The 14,684-nt window shown below is 40.2% G+C and overlaps 1 protein-coding gene across 2 annotated transcripts in view; it reads right to left on the reverse strand.

Annotated features, from left to right (window-relative positions):
- Window positions 1–14,684, reverse strand: part of KYNU (kynureninase) — a 122,928-nt gene that overhangs the window by 46,785 nt on the left and 61,459 nt on the right. For both annotated transcript variants that reach the window (XM_063116586.1, XM_063116585.1), the window contains exon 8: window positions 13,642–13,788. In XM_063116586.1, coding sequence (XP_062972656.1) covers window positions 13,642–13,788 — 147 coding nt within the window. The remainder of the gene's footprint in view (window positions 1–13,641; window positions 13,789–14,684) is intronic.

Raw genomic sequence — 14,684 nt, forward strand, 5'->3', positions numbered from 1 at the left:
TTTGGAATTGCATTAAACTTGTTTAACATCCATGAATGAACACAAAGAGGCCTGGAGCAGAAACATTGTTTCTTTCACAAACTGTTGTGGAAAGAGATGGGATGAACTTGTTTTTGAAAAATTGTGAGCATTATAGAAAGTAAAACAGACACATTTGTCCATCTTTATTTTAAACTAGCCAGAATTTATTATGGGGAGGAAGGAATTCTGAGTAGCTTAAATAATGGTTTTTGAAACAAGCCTAATTGGAAGCATTTTTCCCCTAATGTATGCATTTTTGTACACTTTTTTTAAAATCAGAGAATATATTGCAAAATCACCAAAATGCAAATACCAAAGGATAATAACTTCCAAGCTAGTACGGTTCACATATTAGTTCAAGATGTGCAAATTAGGTCAGTTCATATTAAACAGCAAATGAAATGAATTCATCTCCCATTGCTACTTTAAAACAGGAAGTGGATGCTTCCAATTTCCTCACTGATGAACTAAACATTCTGTTCCTTCTGGTCATCAAGTTCTGGGTAATCAAGTGGTGAGAAAAGAAAGTGATTGACATGCAGGTGTGATGATGAATGGACTATCTGCATTAGTTTGATGAAGAAGGAACTTAACTATTTTTGTTATCAAAGATGCCTCCCGTATAAAGAGTAGTATAATATTTCAATTACATTATGGGAACTTTATGTTGTGCTTATATATAACTCAATGTTTTAGTTAGTGTCTTGTACAAACCTTCTCTTTCTTTAACCTTGGATTAAGTGGAAATCTTCCCTTAATTTAACCTTGGAGTTGTAGCAATTAGCTAAAGGGAAAATGCCAAAAGCTCATTTGGGGAGAGGCTGGTGAGAAAAAGAGTATCACTCATACCAATGAAATTAGGATACTTTACTATGTTAGGAGAGAAAGTAAGATACCGTATTTTCCAGCGTATAAGACGACTGGGCGTATAAGACGACCCCCAACTTTTGAGAAGATTTTCCTAGGTTAAAAAGTCATCTTATACTGGGCGTATAAGACGACCCCCAACTTTTGAGAAGATTTTCCTGGGTTAAAAAGTAGTCTTATACGCCAGAAAATACAGTATTTAATATACTTCCTATTGGCTAGGATTGAAGAAGAAATCTGGATTATCTACACAGGGTTTTCAAGAGAGAGAAAAAAATCACACTTTCTGTTCTGTAACTAATAAGGCTTGGGACTACAATACCTAATGAATGCCTTTCCCAACATGAATCTACCTGTACACTACGTTCAACATCTAAGGTCCTTCTCCAGGTGCCTACAATGAGGGAAGCTTGGAGGACAGCAACAAGGGAGAGGACCCTTCTGTGGTGGCCTCCCAATTATGGAATGATCTCCCCAATGAGGCCCACCTGGTGCCAACATCGATACCTTTTCAGCGCCAAGTTAAACATTTTCTCCTTCCCCAGGCATTTAGCAATATGTGATGAGCTTTACTGATCCTAGATTTGTTTTAAAAGCTGTTTATAGTTGTTTTTAAATGTATGTTTCTGTGTATTTTGCATGTTTTTGTAGTTTTAAATTTTGTAGTTTTAAATTTTGTAGTTTTAAATTTTGTATATTGTTTTTAAGTGTCTTAATCTTATGTAAACTGCCCAGATGTAAGTATTAAAATGTAAGTATATAAATATAAATCATCATCATCTTCAGATACCTGTAAATGTTAGCCCCTTTGTTGCAGATATATGTAAAATTAATCTAGCAAGCTTAGCTGGGCTCATATAACTGTATGGGATTCCCTAGTGTCCATTTTGTTTGCCTACATGCCAGGTATTTATCCTTTACTGAGAAAGTTCTCCAGGATCAGAGAGAAAAGCAAGGTAGGAATCAGCAAGAGGTAATCATTGTCTTGACATGAGTGACTAAAAGATGGCTTGTATTAAGACAGGCCTACACAGTTTGTGATCCATCAAGCAAAGCACAGCCTAGCAGTCATGTATGGGGATTCACCTGGGGCTTGATAGTCCTTCTGTTGTTGCTGTTTGTCTAATATATAAAAAAGGAGGGTTATGAAGTATCTAGAGGCTGGTGGACTGTGTTCAGCCCCACAGAAAGTACTGTGTGTGTGTGTGTGTGTGTGTGTGTGTTTATTAGAATATAAAAAAGCTAGGTCTATCTATACTGATCTTATGCCATGTCTAGTTGAGATCTGAACATAATGTGCCAAAATTCTGATTTATACAATGAAGTTGAAAAAATAGCTTGAGGTGATTTTTCAAGCTTAATTTAGTTCGTTTAATATTTAATAGTGAAGCTGTCTATGTGCAAAGCTGTTCGCTCTGACAGTAATTGCAGCATAGGAAGGGAAAAGAAAATAAGTAACTTAATTAGTAAATACTTGGCACTAGGATTCTTCAATGCCTATTAATTCTCTAAGGGCTTCTTCACATGAGCAAAATAAAGCACGCTTGTGGCTGGCCACTCCCAGAAGTTTGCACATCCTTTTGATGACGACAACATCACCAGAACATCTCCCACAGCTCCCCCCTCTTTTCTGTTATAAAATAGTTCAAAGAAAAGCTGGAATAAACCGTAATGGCTTGAAATCGGTAGTGTATAAAGCTGGGGTTGAGCTATGCATTGCCATGGAAGGATTTTCCCATGTCTGCGATCAAGGGAGAAGAGCCTGCTCCAGTTGGATTCTCCCTCCATACCCCCAGGGCTAACTGACATCTTGATCCTTTGGGGTTGAAGAAAGAGAAAGGAAACATGAGCAGGCAGAGGAAACATCAGGGCCTGCTCCAGTTTGACTCACCTCCTTCAGGAGAAGGACTATCATAGAATCCTGCTCCAGCCAGGATAGTAAAGTTGGAAGGGGCCCATAAGGCCATTGAGTCCAACACCCTGCACAATGCAGGAATCCAGTTTATAGCATACTTGACAGATAGTTGTCCAGTTGCCTCTTGAATGCCTCTAGTGTGGGAGAGCTCACAACTTCCCTAGCTCACTAGTTCCATTGTCGTACTGCTCTAACAGTCAGGAAGTTTTTCCTGATGTCCAACCGGAATCTGGCTACCTGTAACTTCAGCCCTGTACTCTGGGATGATCGAGAAGAGATCCTGACCCTCCTCTGTGTGACAACCTTTTAAGTATTTGAAGAGTGATATCATGTCTCCTCTCAATCTTCTATTCTCCAGGCTAAACATGCCCAGTTGCTTCAGTCTCTCTTCATAGGGCTTTGTTTCCAGACCCCTGATCATCCTTTTTGTGCTTCTCTGAACATGCTCTAGCTTGTTTGCGTCCTTCTTGAATTGTGGTGCCCAGAACTGGACGCAATAGTCTAGATCAATACTCAAATCAGCCCTTTTGCTGGTCTGCTTAATTTATCTCTCTAAGTGTGCTGAGGGTCCTATGTCTACTCAGAAGAAAGTCCTGGTTTTCTTAGGGAGTGTGAGGAAACAGACTTTCTCTCCCCTCCTTTGCACACATGCCAGGGAGGAACGTCCTCTCTCGATTCAAACTTTCAAAGGAGCCCTGGGAAACTGAAGGAACTTCCGCCTTGTCACTCCTCTCCTCTGTCAATTGTCAACCAGGAAGCACAACAGCCCAAGGTAAACAACGTGATTTCCCTTAGTGTAGTTCTCACAGTGTAAGAGCTAGGAATATAGGTAATAGACGCAGTAGCCACAGGAGCAAGCTAAAGGCTTCTGTGCCCCACATCCTTAAAGAAGACCAGAGGAATATTTCCATACATGTCTACACCAGTACACCCTGTTCAGCTTTGTTCACTCCATTTTTGTACAGTGGGTGGACTGAGTAATGAGGAAATGCTGATATCAGAAGTTACTTGTGTGTGTCCCTGCTGTCATCTAAGGATATACACATCGGGGAGTGTACTTGATAAAAGCTCATTATCGCATTCATTAAACAACCTGCTTATAAGAATGTATAATTCATGCAAAACGTTTAGGCTCTGTAGTGAAGGATTCTGTAAGTAATGTTGTAAGGACTAGTCTCTTAGCCATACAATTTTTTTAAAAAAATACATCACCCCCTTTTTGTTTCTGCCATCTTTGACTTATCCTAAATATTCAAATTTATTTCTGTTCTTTCATATCTAGGGTTATTAATTTGATGACACAATATGCGTTGATGTCCTCTAGCATAGATGGCTTTAAAACAGGAGTTGATACATTCATAGAATCACGATTTCTAAATGGAACCTCCATATTTGCTGGTAGCATGCCACATTGGCAGTTGTTAAGGGAGCAACACTGGGACTGTCCTGCTTGTGGGATGCCTAGAGGCATTTGGTTGGCAGCTGCAGGAAGCAAAATGCTGCACTAGATGGGCCTTTAGTCTCATCTAGAAGGGCTTTTATGTTCTGTCTTCCTCTTATTAATATTCTCTGCACTAGTATATTCTATACCAGCCTTCTCCAACCTGGGGACTTCAGGTTGTTTTACACTTCAACTACCATCAGCCCCAGCCAGCATAGTCAATTGTCAGGAATGCTGGGAGGTAGTCTAAAACATCTGGAAGGCATCAGGCTGGGGAAGGTTGTCATGCATACTAATAGCAAATACATTATCTGAGTGTGGATCCATATGTAGCCAAAATGGCACCGTGCTACTACCTCATAGTATGCAGAAGTACAAAAGAACTTCAGTAAAAGAAATTAAGGGTGAGACACGAAAACAGCCCAATTAGGCCACAGAATACTGACTTGAAGGAAAGAAATGGAAAACTGGTGGGGAGGGGGAATGAAAAGGTATATCCTGGAAGAGGGCATGGCTGGCTGGCAGGCTGCCACCTTGAACAGAAACACTCCACAGCAACATTTTATGGCAGATCCGCTTGCCATTCCTATAATTTAACAATGGAGTAGGTATTTCCTTTGGCTCAAAAAATGATATTTTCTAGAATAGTTCCAAAATATTTAAGATACTGTTTTGAACAATCCCCACGCACCCCTTCTTGGAGATTCAGTCTACCTGTACTTGTGTTCAACACCTTTATCTATAGAACAATAATACAAAATTAAATGCAGATTGCAATTTGGCTGACTTAAACCCACTGAAAAAAACGTGGATCTGAAGGATTAGTAATACTAACGCAGACAACACACCTGAAGCAAAAGGTCAAAAAGCCTCAATTTACTGCACAGCCTATGATAGCATGAAGCTGATCACATGCAAATGCATACACCCCAAATGTATGCCTTTTGATCTTGCACTAGATTGCTTCATAGGAAGGCTTCATCATTAAGTGGGAAGTCAGTGGAGAGTATAGATCAGTTGTTCTTACCTGGATATTTTGCTGTCTCAGTTGGACAAGATGATACTCAGCTGACTGGAGTGTCAACTAAATCTTACTTGAACACTATGTGTGTCTTCCATGACAACTGAGGGAAGGAGGCTACTTTAGGGGGCATGGCGCAGACAGCTCTTCTTCCAACACCTCACCACTGCTCCCTGCCCCCCAGCATGTGCTGCCTGAGGCAACAAGCTCACTCTGCCTAATGATAGGCTGGTGCTATAAAAGCTTTTAGCTGAACCCTCCAGGTTTCTAAGATGCCTAGGTATCATTACCTCTATAACTACGCAGCCTATAAGGGTCTTTAATTATTGCAGAACTCTGCAATATGCATGCACTAAAGCTTTTCACTGTGTATGAAACAATCCCACGAAGGTGATACATTATGAATAAAGTTGCATAAGAGTTCTTGAATATACTCACTCCTAAAATAAGAAAGCTCCCTCTAAATAAAATGGGGATACAAGAAAGGTTGGGTTTTTTTGAAACCCGGCTTTATGGTTTAGAATCCCTGAGTGCAACTGCAAGGACCTGCCATTGGCACTTCTGCTGCTACTTCCGCTTCTTGCCATGGTCACCTCTGCAGCTAGGAAGCAGGAAGTTGGCAGATTGGGAAATTTACCTCCCAGTCTGCTGACTTCCTACTTCTTTGCTTCTGGGGTGACTGCAGCAGGAGGCAGAAGCTGTAGAGGGGCTGAGCAGAGTGGAGGTGAGTGGGATGAAACAATGGGGGTGAGAACAGAGGAAGAGGGGGCAGAAGCAGGAGGGGCTGGAATAAGGAAGGAGATGTGGCAGAGGAAGGAAACGCTAAGCAAGAAGAAGGGGTGGAGGAGGAGAAAGGGAGCAAAAACAAAAGTGGGAATCATGGAAGGGGAGCAAGAAAATGTGCTGGTGGACCTGAAAAAAAATATAGGGGAGGGGTGAGGGTGCAGACACATGTGTCTGTGGCCTGAAAAAACTGTCATGGGCCTGAAAAGGTTGAATACCCTGGATTTAAATAGTTGGAGTTGCACAGTTGTAAACATATTAATGTATATTGCACTTCAGTTAGCTTCCACAAAAGTTCAAAATGTCATGATACTCAAACGTTTGACTCTCCATGATGGTGAGATGTCTAAAGTGGACATCCTAGCTACACGTATTTGCCCATTTAGTATATAGGAGTTAAGCAAGTAAATAAGCATCGGACCAAGGCATAATTCCATTAGGCACTTACAAAAAACTCAGTTGATGAGATATCACATATTATAATACCATTACCTAGCTTCTTTTCATGAATAACAATAAAGAGAAATTGCAGCAGCAGCACACACACACACAGACACACAAGCCTGCAGGTCTTTTTCAGTATTTCTATCATGTGCCAATGTTAAAAGTGTGATTTAAATATCAGGACACAAATCAATTGATAAGCTTTAATGGAGACACTGTGGTCTAGACTTCTTTCCAAATGTAGTTTTCATTCCAAATATACTTTTATATATAAAGCGGTATTTCCATGTACTTCCTTCTGATGACATTAGGAGTGTTTCAAACATTAAATTATATAATGACTCATCTAGGTGAATTATCATTCTTTCTTTAAGATGTGCATTGGGGCTGGTGAGTTTACATATCACAAACCAAATTAAATAAATAGAACCAAATTAAATAAATAGAACTAGCAATTCTCTAAACAGTGACTTGTGACGTGAGGCCATAGTACACACTGATGTTTGATAACAAACTTATGAAATTGTTAAAGGTTCCTAAATTGATTCTCAATTTTGTATTGGTAAAGAGACTCCCAGCTATTCTTGAACGATTTCATGAAATGCTTTCAGAACCATCGCCACCCCACCCAAAAGAAAACATTTTGTGTGTGAGTCCCTTCTTAGTTCTCATGTATGTAGTACAACACTTATAGATCTGGTTCACATGACACAACAGTCCACCATGGCTTAATTTACCTGTGGGAGCTATCACATTGTGCCAGGTACCCATGGATGCCATGGTACCAGCTTACCATGGCTTGTAGTGTCATGCACACCCAGGCATCAGGGATTGGTGTCAACATAGGGCTCAGGCTTCCTGGTTTGATTTCAGATATTGAGTCAGATTTGGAGGCAGAGCAAGAAGTTCAGTCAAGACAGAGAACAAGGAAGAAATTCCCTAAGACTCTCTAGAAGCAAAAGGGGAATCTTCCTAGGAGGTTGTAAAACAGGAAACCCAGGTTTAGATACTGTCTTCTCCCTCCCCCTCCTTGGGACCTCAACCTCTGCCAGAGGGGGAGGGAGCCGACGAGACCACATCACGCCAGTCCTTTTCCAGCTTCATTGGCTGCCAGTCCAGGTCTGGGCCCGATTCAAAGTGCTGGTATTGACATTTAAAGCCCTAAACGGCTTGGGGCCAGGCTATCTGAAGGAATGCCTCCTCCCATATGTACCTGCCTGGACCTTAAGGTCATCATCAGAGGTCCTTCTCTGTGAGCCCCTGCCAAAGGAAGTGAGGCAGGTGGCTACCAGGAGGAGGACCTTCTCTGCTGTGGCACCCCGGTTGTGTAATGAGCTCCCTAAGGAGGCTCGCTTGGCACCTACATTATATTCTTTTAGATACCTTTTTATTCTCCCAGTATTTTAACAGTGTATAAATTAATTTTAACTTGCTGTTTTAAATTTGTCTTTTAAATTTGTATTTTTGCATTGCTGCTGTTTTTATCTTGGTTGTGCTTTTATATTGTATTTTATATTATGGTTTAATACTGTTGTTTTATACTTGAATTGTCTTAATTTTGTAAACCGCCCAGAGAGCTTCGGCTATTGGGTGGTATAGAAATGCAATAAATAAATAAATAAGTGGGTGGAAATGAAAGGAAGTGAGAGGTGGTCTGCCAGACTGGCTGCACTTCAGAAGTTGGGTCAAGAGGACCCACCCTGAAGGAGGAGTCTGGTAAAAGCCTGTTGGACATGGCGGGAAACTGTCCATTTAGATGACAGGCAACTGCCTTGCTTTGCTTGGCTAATTAGGCTTAGAGGACAGCTCCTAGAAGACATAATGCACAGAAGCTACATGTGTATTATCTACTATGTGGATTACACAGTAAGTCTATGTTACCTCACATTTGGGTGGGAGGGCTTTGAATCCAAACCCTTGAACACCCCATGCTACTTGGATTCGCATGACATCTCAAGCCACAGCAAGCCAGGTGCCTGTGGGCACCATGAAAAATACCATACACAACATGACAGCCACAATGGGTAAATTAAGACATAGTAAGCTTTTGTGTTGTGCAAACCAGGTCATAGAGGCAGGTTTCCAAACAATTTATCGCAGTTTTTAAAGCTATTTTGATTAAGCTATTTAAGCTATAAATCTATCCATTGAAAGAATACTGGCAGAACATCTGTTTAATCAAAAGTGGTTCTATCCTGTCTCTGTCCTGCATTAATGTTTACTATGTGTTTCATTTTTATATGCTGTGAACCTACCCATGTTATAAAATTACATGTTTCCAACTTTCCTCTATTGGCAGGCAGCTGATGATGTAATGTAGAGCAGGGGATGGACAACATAGAATAACATAATGTCAGGACCAAAGTACTTTTCACAATCCAGCCCTACCATCAGGTAGAATGAGGCAGCCACTTCAGGCAGCAGACAGGGAGGATAGGGAGCACCCTGACGTCTTCAAGTGCAGTGAATAAAGCTGTCCTGTTGTTAAAGTAAGCTTCATTGGCCAGACTGTTTAATTTCTACATGGAATGTCCACTTTGGTCTGCAAATTTCTGGGGCCAGCCCTGAACTTCTACTAGGTCTTACAGAAGATAAAAGAGGGATTTTCTGTGGTGGGCATATATAATCTTTAGCTTGGCCTAAGGGTAGGAGCTATGGATTAATGTGTAGAATGTCTCTACTTATTGCAAGAGACTGGACATATTAGGTCTACCATGGATTATCAATATGAATCTCACCTGTTGATTACATTTACCAGAAGAAGACTTGTCTCTCTCCCTGTCCCCCAACCTCTATTCAGATATTAAGATTGGTGTGTATATATTAAGGAGGTATGGATTGTGAAAAATGTTTCACAGATTGTCAGCTGCCTTTCATTCTGTCATCCACACATCAAGGGAATAGATTTTTTGTTTCCAAATTTGCGCAAATGCACATTTGCACAAATTTGGATGTGTGCAGATGCACAAATTCCCACCAAATGTGCATTTTACACTTTACCCTATGGGGGAAATGCATATTTTTGGCGGGGCTTTATTTTTGTTAATTTTTCTTTGATGAAATTTGTGCAAAATTCCCAAAAGGTATAAAAAGGGTCTGCGAGTCTATGGACTCTGCCCAAAGGGAAAAGCTGGACCACTGTGGAATGCGTGGTTCAGATTCATAAAAATCCAAACTCATTTGGCTCTGTTGTGGATTTCTCCAACATTTGTATGTACGTAAGTGACAGTCAATTCCACATGTAGTGTGAATTGTTTCCCTTGGGAGAATTTTATGAGCCCAAGTTTAAAGGTGTTTAGGAACTTAGAATAATGCGTAGTGATCTTATCTGAACAAGTGTTACATTTTTATTATTTCTTACTAATATATACTCTGTAGAATATATATTTTTAATGTAATTACTAGTTTTAATATTTGTTTAATTGGAACTAAAAATGGGTGTCTTACTATTGCAATCTGCCTAGATCTTTTTTGTTTAGGTGCAATCCAAATTTTAATAAAAATTAAAAAAACAATACAAATGCACTATTTACAAAAATGATCAACAGTTTAAGTGAAAACTTTCTTAATAAATGGAGTGATATTTCTGGGAAGTTCACCTACTATTTAGCATTGCTAGCATGTCCAGTGTGAATCTCTCCCTCCTTGCATTTGCTTTTTTTTTAAAGGCATGCCTAGCTAGATAAGGCATATCCAATAAAAGATACACCTCCTGAAATTCTGTTGACCTCTTGATAAGAAAACCTAATTGACAATTGTTCTTTCTGATTCCTAAGGTTAAAAAGAATCCCTGAGATATGTCCATAGAGCCTGCCTTTTTAGTAAATTCCCCAAGGCTGAGTCACTGAAAATGAGTTACCTCATGGAGGTGATATACTCAGTAATCTGCCTGTCTCCTTTTAAATTGCTGAGCTGAATAAGAATAGTGTCAGCACCACCAGGAGCTCACCTGCCCTCCTGACAGAAGGCAAAATACTGCAATAGCAGATGCTGCTGAGCAGAGGAAAAGGCAGCCACTGAGCCAATTGCTGATGAAATACATGAATTCCTCGTCTTATCTTGACACAAATTAAGCATCAACAGTCTTGGTAATTTTTAATGTGTTGAAGTAAAAATAAAGGCAATGTTCCAGTGGCTGTGTTGAACTGGTCTTGCAATTACTTCAGCAATTGCACAGATCACCACTCACTACATCCTGTAAAATAAAGTGAATGGGAACAGGATAGACTGGACATGTCAGTGGAATCACAAGAAGCAATTTAACATAACAAAGTGCATTGAAAATGACAACCTGCCATGTAAACGCAGTCTAATTTTATCCTTTAATAAGATTAAATTACATTATAAAACTAAATTAGCAGCAATCTCAGACTTCATATAGATATGCACTTTTATGGAGTACTACACTGCACAAATGCCACAGTCTTACCAGTCTAAGCACCAACACCTAAGTTCTAAGTGTGGGTGTTTTCCATTATCGTCTCCCTCCCCAGGACCTTGATCAGGATCCCTACCACTGGGAAGTCTAGGAGCTGCAGAGTTCCCAACTGCCCCAGGAGATAAGGTACCCCATCCCAAGGACCAGCTTGGCCCTGGTTGATAGGCAGCACACCCAAAGTGGGAGGATTATTATTCCCTACAATCACCATGGTACCTTCACAGAAGTATAGTTGAAACAGCCTCAGACATTTTCCACTAAAGCTTTCACAATTCACCATTGTCTTTAAAAAGTATCCTATTATATGTTATTATGTATTGATTTTTCACTTTTTGTTGGTCGCCTTGAAAGCCTGCTGTCAGCCAGAAAGGTGATACACACACTTTTAAATAAATGAATAATAAATGAATACCCATATCCTAGGCATTGCATGAAAGGTATAATAGTATGCTGGATTTGACCTAGTTGCACTTTATTTTTTGTTTGCTTTTTCCAGGAGCACACAGTACAAATACTTCAAACATGTCTTCTATTCTGTGGTAAACATGTGAACAGAAACCCTCAAAATTCAGCATAACTTTCAAGGACTGATCAAGGACAATGGCTGTGTATACCCTGCAATCCTCCTCCTCCTCCTCCTCCTCCTCCTCCTCCTCCTCCTCCTCCTCCTCCTCCTTCTCCTTCTTAATTCTGAACCCTAAGAGCCAACATTGAACAAGCTGAATAAATTATACATATTAAGAAAATGTGCATTGATTTGTATCAGCTAGATTAGAACAGCTCTGCCGACCTGTCCCAATCCAGAAACAAGTATTTCTGCTCATTTCAGGACTTCCTAAATCCCTGTTGAACAAGTGGTAGGCACTGCTCATGGAACAGAATCAGCAGTGCCCCCCACTTCTGGAACAGAATCAGTGGTAGGCCCCACTTGCAGAGTGGCCCACTTGGATACTGCCCAAAATATATTCAGAACTTAATAGATGGCAATATTAATGTTGTATAAAGCTGAGTATAGTTTAGAAAAAATGGGGAATGCATAATTCTTGCAATATTTTGAAAACTTATTTTTGTTGGTCTCCCTTACAGATGAAAAGCTTCCCATAGCTGAGATGGTTAACATTCAACTATAAAGTCACTCCAGAAAACCAGGGGAGTGATTTTCTGCAACAACAGAATGAATAGCTAGTTGAACTATGGATCACTTGGGTTTTTCTTGAAAGGGTTAGGACAAACTGATAGGTGGCTTGGTCTGGTACATTCAACAGCACTTAAGTGTGAATGCAGTACATTTTGGAAATAATTTTATGCAATGATGCTGGAGTTTAAGGGAAAGAATAGGTTCATGTGTCAGTTGACTGGCACTCCATGACTTTTAATCTTCATTTACCAGATAGATAGTGCTGAATTAAAGGATATAGGGGCTATGCTGTTGCATAATCTGGGGCCCTTGGTACTCTGACTTCAATTCCAAACAACTTCCTGTACTAGCATTCAAAAAAAGAGTCACAGAAACTAGATGGCAGACACTGAATCACGTGTTTTATACTATATTCCTTATGTTAGCTAGGCAAGCTAACTGCATTTTAGCTTTGCCACGAATGAGAACAGTAATGCTGCTCATCTGTCAGGTGATATATGAACAGTCACTGCGCTAAAAGAGCCAATCAACAGTTGAGTAGATAGCAGTTTCATTCTAATAGGTATCGGTTGCAAACAATTACATAAAACCTAAAGCTTCAATTTGGCTGGGGCCCTGCTCTGTCGCAACAGTGGGCAGACTTCAGGCTTGCAGGATCTATTTTTGGTTTTTGCTAGAACCAGAGCCAGGAGCAAAATACTGGCTCAGGAATGCAGTCATAGAATTGGCACTGCTCTGAGCTCAGGCTGAGTCCAGGAAATTGTTTTCAGTACTAGAACTTGTGCTCTCACCCAAAGCCTTTCACACAGAGACCTACTCCAGGATCAGAGGCAGTAAGCCTATATACTCCAGTCACTGGGGAACATGGGTAGGAGGGTGCTGTTGCACTGTGTCCTGCCTGTGGATTCCTGGTCGACAGCTGGTTGGCCACTGTGTGAACACAGTGCTGGACTAGATGGACCCTTGGTCTGATCTTATGTTCCAATACCCCCGCCCCCCAGTTTTATGATTTCAGCAGTCTAATTTAGGAGGGACAAAAGGCTTTTGGCTGTTGCTACTGTTAAACCATTGCGATTTAGAAACCCTTCCTGATCTACTGCAAATCTGCCAGTAGATCCCTATCTACCTTCTGCCCACCCCTGGTCTATAGCATATTTAGCATACTGGCTAATTCAGTCTGGTTCCCTGGCTTAATGAAAGAGGAAGGATGTAATTTACCTAAACTTCTCTTTCCACAACCTTATTGCTTCCCTTTCTCTACCTCAGCATTATGTCATGAACTGACAGATCTAAAAAGTGACATTTTAGGGTGCTTTAAAACAACATCAGTGTTATTAATATTCTGATTATTGTCAAAATTTAACCAACCCAATTGTTCCCTAGCAGCAGTCAATCTATACTGGCAATGAGTTCCTTTTCATTTCTACTACAACCATGGCTTGTGACATTTCAATTCATTTTCACAAAAGTGACAAGACTACAGTTAGGAACATGAGATGCTTTCATTTTTTTGGTGGGGCAGGAATGGGTGATTCTTTAAAAATTGATCTAAGGAATATTTCAGCAATTATACCTTCTCTTGACCAGCCTTTGTTATTCTCGGGATGTCAAACAGCTGTCCTGTGTAGTACTGCACACCACTGAACAGAATTGTGGCAATGGAGTCTCCTTCCTTCTCAATTACAGCAAGGATATCTTCAGTTCTCAAGGTCTCCTCCCCCTGAAATAAAGTAAAGCACATATTTTAGATCAGACTTGGCAGTAACGAAACTGTCATTTCTTGTTTCATAATCTATTTTTTTATGATGTGCCTTGCTGACTGCAGTAAGTGATCAAAAGCAAATCCCTAACATGGCAGTAATCTACAAAAGTAAGTGCCCTGGAGTAACCTTTGAATGGGCAAATAATCATTAGTAACATAGCTTGAAGGTGGTAAAAAGTCTTTTTTTAAAGGCTGTTCATTTTGCTTCCTTACATGCTTTGCTTGCCTGAACACTTCAAGACTGCCTTAATTGGTTGGATTAAACAAAATTAAATTCCAATGCAAAGAGCATATACTTTGAGGTGGACAAGCCTAGGGCTGCTGTGAACCTTCCCAAGGAACTACCACACAGCTTGTTACTAATGATGCATTACCAATAGAAAATTCACTCAGTCTAAAAATATGCACTTGGAATTGAAAATGGAAATTATGGTCTCTCCACATGAACACATTACCGTTGTCCATATGCAAAATATAGTACATTTCTTTCCTACATTTATTTATTTATTCATGTATTACTACATTGGTAACCCAACCCAAGATGTAACACTAACCTCTCTCTAGGGATGAACGGATTTTGTAAATCCGTTCTATCTGTGTTTCACGGATGGTCAGAGACAGTTCTGTCGTCCATTCATTGATGGACTTGGATGTATTTTTAACCACATTTTCATTCTACTTGTGCAGATGCACACTTGTGCAAATGTGCAATAGTTAATGCAAATTAGCGCTAATGCAAATTAACACAAATCCCACCACCACCAGGCCACCCAAAAGTGAAAAAAGATCTGCAAATCTGCAGAATTTGCATGACTTGGAATCCACTGCAGAATCCTCAGATCCGATTCATAGAA

Source organism: Elgaria multicarinata, chromosome 2 (genome assembly GCF_023053635.1).
Source record: "Elgaria multicarinata webbii isolate HBS135686 ecotype San Diego chromosome 2, rElgMul1.1.pri, whole genome shotgun sequence".
Classification (NCBI taxonomy): domain Eukaryota; kingdom Metazoa; phylum Chordata; class Lepidosauria; order Squamata; family Anguidae; genus Elgaria; species Elgaria multicarinata.